Raw genomic sequence first — 8,958 nt, 5'->3', positions numbered from 1 at the left:
TGTACACTCAGACTCCCCGCAGGGGCCACTATTGTTTCTGCTCTGGATGTCTAACAGAATGCTGTCCAGGTACTTACTGACTTTGGCGCTCAGTATCTGACGTCCACGTGGAAGAACAGGGTTGCCTGCACCCCCACCATCAGCGTTATTACCCAGGAATCCACTATGGAGCAGAGGACGAGTGCAGGGCCACACATGCTACCTCGCTCTGATGAAAGACGAGAGCTCGCGTTTTCTCGCTGACGAGTAACGGTAGTAAACCGGATCCGGGGCACCATTGACCCTCTATCTGAGAACCCCCCCTTCATGATTGTCCTGGACGAATCATGCTTGCAGGCTAGCAACTCCAGCAGACTATGCTCCACCTGTAGTCCTCATGGACCTGGACTATGAGGATGACGTCAGTCTGATATCAGGAGCTCTGGACCAGAGTGGAGCCTGAGCCTCAGGAGTCACCTCAGGAGGCCCCGCTCAAAGACCTCCAATCCCTGGACTCCTGGGTCAACTCATCACAGCAGAACCTTAACGTGATGAAGGCACTTGCATTGAAGTCCTGACCAGCGTGGAAATCAAACCTCCCCCAAAATATCAATCTCATCTTCTTTTGAGCGTCTGTGGAGCCGTCCTCCTTCACGATTGTGAATCCTGGACCGAGAAGCCCAACCAGCTGAGGTCTCTGGATGAGTGCTACACCACGATGCTGCCTGCAATACTGAACATCGACTGGTGCAACACTGAGTGGGGAGCCACCAAGCCTCGGTGACAAAATAAGAACACTTGCCAAGTACTTACAAATCAGTGCCTTCAGTCCATGAAGATGGTTTTCATGGCTGCTTCTCGTCTGTGTGACTGTAAACTGCAGGAGGAGTTGCAGGTGTGACTGGGACCGGGGAAGGATGTCCTTATAAAAACATCTGAGTCATGACTTGTTCTGCAGATACCCGTGTTCTTTAGACCACATCGTCCTCTAAAAAGGGTGTGACACTGCACACGCACACACACACACACACACACACTGTAGCCACGATTGGACAAAGAAAAGACATGTTAAAGAACTTCAAACTTTAGAAAATCTTCAGAACTGAAATGGAGACACAGCTGCAGGAAGCGACTCTTCGTTTATTCACTCGTAGGTTTAACAACATAAATGCATCAGATGCTCCTGGCGTTCAGTGGAGGCTGCACCCTGAGGAGCGTGCAAAACTGATACACTGGCTCGATCCCTCCACCTCCTCCTACGAACAAATGTGTTCATCAAGCAGTGCTGTATGTGAAATAGAAAAGGAGAAAATAAAGAAGTGAGACCTGCAACAAAGCCCCGAGGACAGAACCGAGCCGTGCACGCTGCAGTTACGTGGCATGTGAACATCAACTGAGGATATTTCCACCCTAGAACCATGTCAAACTCTCCGAGAGGGTCTCAGTTATTAGACAAGCGAATCCTCCCAGTCGATAATAAATCAAACCAGTGAGGAACTAACCTCACTGCCATGCAGCGACTGGGACGCTCACACACCAGGTACCAGTGTTTGCCAGTTCCAAACGCAGCCAATAGATCCTCTGGTGACCTGGCCTCCATCTAAATGACCCTGCAGGGAAACCAGCAGTGGCTCTACCAATGGTGACATCATCGGCCACCAGTATTAAAGTAGCAGCTCAAACATGTTAGGGCGTCAGACCCCTCGTTTGCTTTCCTGCATTAACCAGAACTTTAAAAAAAAAAAGAAAAAAAGCCCCACACAGGGAGTCACAGACGGACGCTCAGAGGAGAGCGACGTGAATGAGGGTCAGTTCAGAGTGGTGGTGGCAACAGAAAATACTGTTCAGTTAAACCTTTATTTTTCTTTTTGTACATAAAAATCTACTCAAGTCATGTGATCAACATTTCCATCACTCATTCAACTCAGATTCATCCGAAGCACGTAAAAAAAAAAGAAAAGCTGCGGTCTTTTTAAGCTGTCCACTCAGGAGGATGAGGCTCCCGACGTCTCCTTCCTGGCCTTCTTGGTGCCGTTGGCGCTCTGTCCCATCTTCCTCTTCTGCTCCTCCAGCCGCTGCTGCTTCTTCTGCAGGTACACCGTCACGTTGTCAAAGGTCGCCTTGTGCAGATGCTCGAAGCGGCTGGTGGTCCTGGCCGAAGCTGCAGTTGAAGAGAGCGGAATGTCGTTGGCCGGAGGGTAAAAAACCAAAGAGCGAATTGATGCTGCCTGTCAGAGGGACGTCCAGCAGTGAGGAGGTGTATAGCAGGACGCTAGACTGAGAAAGCAGGACCAGACCAGCAGGTCTTTGGCGTGCTGCTTGAAACATTCCATATGGTCTTATACTGGTTAAATCAAACTTCCACAAAGACTTTTTTTTTCCAAAACAGAGTGAGGAAATACGGAAATAAAATGAGGAAATGTGTCCGTCAAAACTCTGCTGACCAATGTGCCAATCATTCACTTCACGATTCCAGTGGGCGCGAATGACGCCGCCAAGTTGCTCATACAAGCTCCGCAACGTGCGTGGTGACATCATTCACCAGTGCAGTCAGCAGGAAACACGGCGCCTGAGTGGCAAAAACGCTCAAAAGTTTGGTTACATTTCACAAGGAAGGATAACAGCAGGGCAACTTGCAACACTTGCGAAGTGGATACTTCATCAAAGGGAGGAAATACTTTGAACACAGAGACATCTGCACACACCGCCTGCGATAACTTTGAATGTGGCGTTTTTGATCTGCTCTGGCGTGAATCTCAACCCAGCAGCAGCAGCAACGTTAGCACGTCCTCTGCTGCTAATACTGCATGTAGCTAACCAGCTAACACTGCCAAACATGTTAGCGCCACCTCACTATTGGGTTTGAAAGGTCATGTGACTTCTAAACTGAACAAAGTTTATGCTAATCGACCTGTTTGTTCACCGTTTTCCCAAATGAGCATCAATAAGAGAGTCAATGAAAAACCGAATCATTAAGCAAAACCAAAAATGGAATCGGAATCGTAAAAAACGTTTCTATTCCCATTCCTCCGAGTGTGTGTGTGTGTGTGTGTGTGTCCCCGTCCTATCAACCTGTCCCTCCTCTCCTCACTCGCTCCACTTGTGAACCCATTGCAACACCCAAAGTTTAGGATTCAACGTGCAAGTCCAGAGACCCCTGAGTCCACAGGCCAGCGAGTCTCTATGGTCTGTCATGACACTGTGGTAGCACTTCATCACAGGCTGAGGATCAGGAGATGACTCACGTTCAAACGTGTCCCAGAGGGGCTTGAAGGCCTCCGTCACTCTGGTCAGGTCAGGACTCTCAACATCTCTCTGGAGGGAGCAGCAGAGTCACAGCGTCAGAACAGAGAACACAGGAACCTCAGAGGCCCCTGAGACTGCTGACCTCCACTGAGGTGGACTTGGGCCCCTGGCACTGTCATGATACTTGGATTTTGGCATGAAGGAGCAGACTAATGCTGCACTGGGGTGCCAGTATCACTTCCTGTGTCCACTAGGTGGCGATAGAGATGACATTGATCATTCAATTACACCGACTTCAGATTTTTAAACTGGGACCTCTGGTGTTTCCATGTGTATGAGTGAGCATCACTGCACCTCCCACGAGTTCTGTCTGTGCCTGTAGATTTGTAGCGTTGCTTCACTAGAGTCCATCAGCACCCAGAGCCGGCCTTCTGGGTCAAAGGTCATGTCTAGAGGACAGCAGGGCAGCGACAGCCTGCTGTGAGGCACCAACCTCTCCTCACCCTCCCGGTCCAAAGTGAAGAACAGAACCGTAGACACCCTGAGGACACAGCGGACACGAAGACCTGAGCAGAGACACTTTGACGGGACGAAGCCTGATGGTCAGGCTGAGTGATCGATAGTCACCAAACCAGGTTTTCATTTTCATCAACTGAGAAATTCAGCGACCTTCTCGACACGAGGGTGCAAAGACACGTCATTTTCCTCCGTGGGCGACGGCGCACACACGCCCGTCACAATAAATACACTGCTGGCTGATAAATTATCCCACAAGTACTTGCAATAAATGATGTCATTCTAATTTTCAGTCGGGCTGAAAAAAAATTAATTGAAATTAAAACGTCTGAAGAGGCGATATGGCCCAGGGCAGCAGTGGGAGTGGGGGGGCCCAGCCTGCACAGGGCAGCAGTGGGAGTGGGGGCCCCAGCCTGCACAGGGCAGCAGTGGGAGTGGGGGGGCCCAGCCTGCACAGGGCAGCAGTGGGAGTGGGGGGGCCCAGGAGTGGGGGGGCCCAGCCTGCACAGGGCAGCAGCTCGCAGAAGTCGCACCATCATTTCAACCCATTTTCAATCAAAAGGTGAATAATTACACAAGAATGATGACCCTTCTAGTATTGTGAAACATATCACAATATCAGGCAAAATTCATTGCAATCACACATTACTTCCAAATCACGAAGCAGGGAACTCTGGTTCTCCCTGACTGATAAAGTCAACAAAGGCAGTTGCACCTCGATGCTGTCAGCAGCGCTGGATTGTTCTCACGGTACCTGGCTGACTACAGATTTCTAAAACGTCAGCACAGTCAGACTCACCCTTCACACTGCACGGCTACGTGGTGACCGTCAGGCGAGCTGGTGATACGGCAGACCGCTGGCTTCTGGGAGACAGAGACACGACGTATTAGCTTGGTCTCGTATCCATCCATCTTCCACCACTACCCCAGGGTGGAGTCCTGCAGGGGGCAGCTCCAGCAGGGGACCCCTGGCCTCCCTTTCCTGGGTTACATTGTTCACCGTTAGCTCTGACCGACTGTGGCAAGGATGCTGATTGGCTAACTGTGACAGCAACCCGGGCGCACGGTCTGGGGGAGAGTCGGTCCAAAGATTCAAAATATCATGGCTGGATCACGTGGGGGGGGGGGGCTCCAGTAACTTACATACTGTAACTCCAGTTCTGTGAGTACACACAGGGTTCTTTCACTCCAGTGACTCACTATCACTTCTTGAGGGCCAGAGTGGAACTACAACACACAACCTGGTGCAGGTTTTTAGCCCAGTGTAGGAGGTTACCAGGTCTTTGTCAGCCTCGGAGTCAGGAGAAGCTTCCGGCTGGTGCAGGTCCCAACTCTGCAGCTGACGTCCTGACAGGTACTCCCACAGCTTCATCGTCCCGTCCTAACAAAGACACACACACACAGTCAGCTTTAAACTACCAAGAGTACAACACAAGAAGTGTCTGTGCACGTGCAGCTACACAAACAGGTACTAATACTGCGATAGCAGTGGGAACTGCTGCTTACTTATTCAAGTTTTTCTCAATGTGTACAAGACTCACTTCCCACAATCACACAAAAACAGGAGCGACAGTCGTTTCCAAAGGGACACTCGTTCCTTGAAGTGTCTCTACTCTGGCACTGCACGGAAAAAATGATGCATAAACATCCACCGTGCTCAGCACTGGCATGTCCTAGACTGGTAAAAATTATCACTGAAAAATAAAATAGCATTTAGTAGATATTTGGGTTTCATGCGTTGAGTTAAAATTCTGAAAACGAATTAATATTTGGTTTTGATGATCAGGACCTGGGCTGATCAAATGATGAACACTCAGTTTGAGCTGCAGGGAGACATTTTAGTCCCCAAGGCCCAAAGAGGGCACATTTTTAATTCAACATGGGGACAAATTACATGTTGCTTTGAAAACTGTGAGTCAGAACCATCAAATTCCAGTCAGCCAACTGGTAATATTTAAATATCTGAATGGTACAACGCACGAAGAAAAACTGCAGTATTACATGTGTAAAGACATCTAAAACCAGATTTGTGTCTCATGGACAACTGCAGACTGAGCACATGCTTTGAGTGTGATTTCTTTCCTATTGTTTGACCCAAAAGTAGCCATTGAGAGTGAGACGGCTCCCACCCACTGGTGCCTTCAGTGACATCTTCCATCATGACCATCCACAATCATCAAAAACCGTCACTTTGTCAGGGCTCTTGCACATCCATGTGAGTCTCTGATGTGTTGACTAACACACAAACCGTGAAGTGAGTGAAAACAGTCTTGACGTGGGCCGACCTGCTCTGTGACCTCGTGACTCAACAAGCCTGTCGGGCCGGATGCCCCTTCACGCATCACAAGGGGCTTCAATGGAACCGACGCCATGTTGTGTTTGCTCAAAGTCAAATTAACAAACGAGGAAAACCAGTGGTGACACACTTGCGTCTCGTCCAGTTTATGAGTGCTAGTGGCATGAGTGTGTGTGTGTGTGTGTGTGTGTAGCATGCACGTACCCCTGAGCCTGACAGCAGCCAGTGAGGGTGGCCTGATGGAACCAGAAGAGCACTGACAAATCTGAGAGAAAGCAGAAAATCAAACATCCCTGGTGTGTGTGTGTGAGTGTGTGTGTGTATACACAGGAGAGCTTGTAGCTGAATCCCTTCAAAGTTCCAGTCTATCTGACCAGTGAATGCTGGTATACAATGGCAGGTTTTTAGCGGAGCAGCTGCGGACGCGTCCAGCACTCACTGCTGATGACCCAGGCAGAAGGACTGGATGTCGTACGGCGCCCTGAGGTGGCTCACTCGGATCTTCTCATCCCGGTCAGCTGTGATGATGTACTTGTCATTTGGACATGTGGTCTGAAAGACAGCAAAGGGAGAAAAATTCATTATGGTATCTCTCTACGAGACACGCTGCCGCTGTCCCCCAGACCTCTGCCACACTACGCCAGTCTTGACTCGGGCTGCACGACTTTTGTCCCAAACAACTGAGAACAGAATTCTTGTTGCTATGCAGTTTGCCAGTGTTTTATTGCCCGAGTCGATTAACAGAAGAAGAGCATGAGAGTGAAAGGTCCTGATCACCCTGGTGTGTGCGTCCAGACAATCATTTTTTTGGCGTTCATCGTGCAGCCAGACTGCAGAACAAACTGCTAACACCATGAAGAGTGACAGTGAGTCCACGTGTCCTCCCACCTCCTCCCAGCCCTGCAGCTGTGGGAGTGAGAGAGAGCCTGCCTCCTTACAACAGCCAGCACCATGGACAGGTGACCCATCTTCAGCTCGCCCTCTTTCTCCAGCTGCTCCACGGAGAAGGAGTACACGTCTCCAGATTTATCCGCCACCAGCACCTCATCCTCCGCCCTGCTGAACACCAGGGACGTGCACCTCCTCACCACCCCCCTGTATAACACACACACACACACACACACACACACACACACACACACACACACACACACACACACACACACACACACACACACACGCACAAGTCATTTCCTGTACAGTGTAGAATGAAGATGAACCTTTCATGCTGTTTTTGTGTCGGTCCTTGTCGGATGAATGAAGCACCAACTACGCCCACTTCCTCCGCCCGTCCAGCAAAAAACACAGATGGTTTAGTTGGTCATGCAGACACTGGTGTGCCCCCTCGTCACGAACCTGCTGGCACGAGAGGACCGAGGTGAGGTGATGTCGTACCTGGTGCTGATGCATCGCCATGACGGCTGGCACTGAAACAGCAACAGCCGCTTAGAGTCATCAGTCAGCGCCAGCAGCTTTCCTGATGGTGAGACGGCGAAGGCAAGGACTCTGTCTCCTCCTGTATCCTCTGAGGTTGCGCCATCACTGATAACAGACCAGACAGGCTGTTCAAATGTCTGTTCATGTTCAGTCTGACAAAGGTCATGACTGCACGCGAATCGCAGGTAGCCTCACACCGACTCGTGCGTGTTACCTGTTGTCAGCTTTCGTATCTTTTCTCTTCTTCTCTGCAGTGCAGCAGTCAAACACAAATGGCTCTCTGGAAGCAGCAGAGAAGACAACATGCAGGAGTGAGGCTGAACTTAAGAACTACCTCCACCGGCATGGACGTGACAATGGTCACGTTCACGGGTAGATGCGTCACAGGGATCACCATGGTTACTGGTTGACCGCAGCAGTAACTGTTTGACCAGTAGTATAAATACGAGATAGAGTCCAACAAAACCAGATGAAGCTGCATCAAGTGGGTAGCCAGGGTTCAGCCTGTGGAGACCCTGACTGACTCCATGAGTTCAGCAACTCATTACTCAATAAAACCAAATGTTCGACTCATCGTTTTCGGTTATTTTTTTAAAAAGATGCCAGTCAGTGGTTCCTTCTTCATAAATGTGACGATTTCCTGACATAGCCAGAGGATCACCATGGTCAACAGTGAGGACATCAACAATTCGGTAGCTGGTAACACTAAATTTCCATAAATCTAGATACCACATCTATACACTTATCAAATACATATCGAAATAAACTGATACTCATTTTTTTAATCTCTCTGCACGGTCTGTTTCCTGCTCCCTGCAAGCAACTTCAAATGACGATGATAAAAATGAAAATGATCACGACGGCCTCAAGCTGCTGTCACCCAGCTGGGACGCATCTGCAGGGTTAACCAGCATGTGTCCAGGCGACAGGGAACCGGGACCGAACCCGCACGTCCAAACCCGGGAGGGAGCTCTCACCGGCCCGGGGGACGGAGGGGAAAGCCGCTCCCACCTGCTCTGCTTGCTGTGAACCGCCAGGAACTTGGTGTCGCAGGTGAGAATAAGCCATTCTCCGCAGAAGCCGACGGTAGCCATCACTGTTGCGTCTATCATGCTTGTGTCGCGAACAATTTACGTCATGAGGGACCTGGCTCGATCATAGTACGCATGCGCGCGATGGGATGGTTCACTCACAGCTCCTCGCTTCTTTGAAAACAAATAATTTCTAATGACCTGTTCAAAAGTGTCAGTTGAGGTAAAAACAAGGCACTTTAAGGATTTGCTAAACAAAAGAAAACGACTTTAATGAATCCATTTTTTAAGTAAACTTAGTTAGTTTTAAGCTTTCATTTCTATTAAAATAGATTTTACGGTCCTTTTTTAAATTGTTGAGGGAGGGTATTTGTTTCCTTTTGCCATACCATTTCATTGATATAATATTTTGCTAACATATGAATTCAGTTCATGAGTATTGATTCACCAGAT

The 8,958-nt window shown here is 49.3% G+C and overlaps 1 protein-coding gene across 1 annotated transcript; it reads right to left on the bottom strand.

Annotated features, from left to right (window-relative positions):
• Positions 1–1,120: 1,120 nt before the first annotated feature.
• Positions 1,121–8,667, bottom strand: wdr4 (WD repeat domain 4). Its single transcript, XM_086221012.1, has 11 exons — positions 8,486–8,667; positions 7,689–7,754; positions 7,433–7,579; positions 6,976–7,132; positions 6,477–6,589; positions 6,242–6,302; positions 5,018–5,122; positions 4,541–4,605; positions 3,580–3,766; positions 3,225–3,294; positions 1,121–2,140 (listed from the first exon to the last, which is right to left on the bottom strand). The coding sequence occupies exons 1-11, from the start codon at positions 8,584–8,586 to the stop codon at positions 1,965–1,967; spliced, it is 1,248 nt and encodes a 415-aa protein (XP_086077138.1). The 5' UTR covers positions 8,587–8,667; the 3' UTR covers positions 1,121–1,964.
• Between the last annotated feature and the right edge of the window lie 291 nt (positions 8,668–8,958).

The sequence above is a fragment of the Aulostomus chinensis genome, chromosome 12, assembly GCF_037954235.1.
Source record: "Aulostomus chinensis isolate RoL2024-O1b breed Wild chromosome 12, RoL_Achi_v1.0, whole genome shotgun sequence".
Lineage (NCBI taxonomy): Eukaryota > Metazoa > Chordata > Actinopteri > Syngnathiformes > Aulostomidae > Aulostomus > Aulostomus chinensis.
The sequence above is the reverse complement of the archived record's forward strand: the minus strand, read 5'-3'. Positions and strand labels throughout refer to the sequence as shown.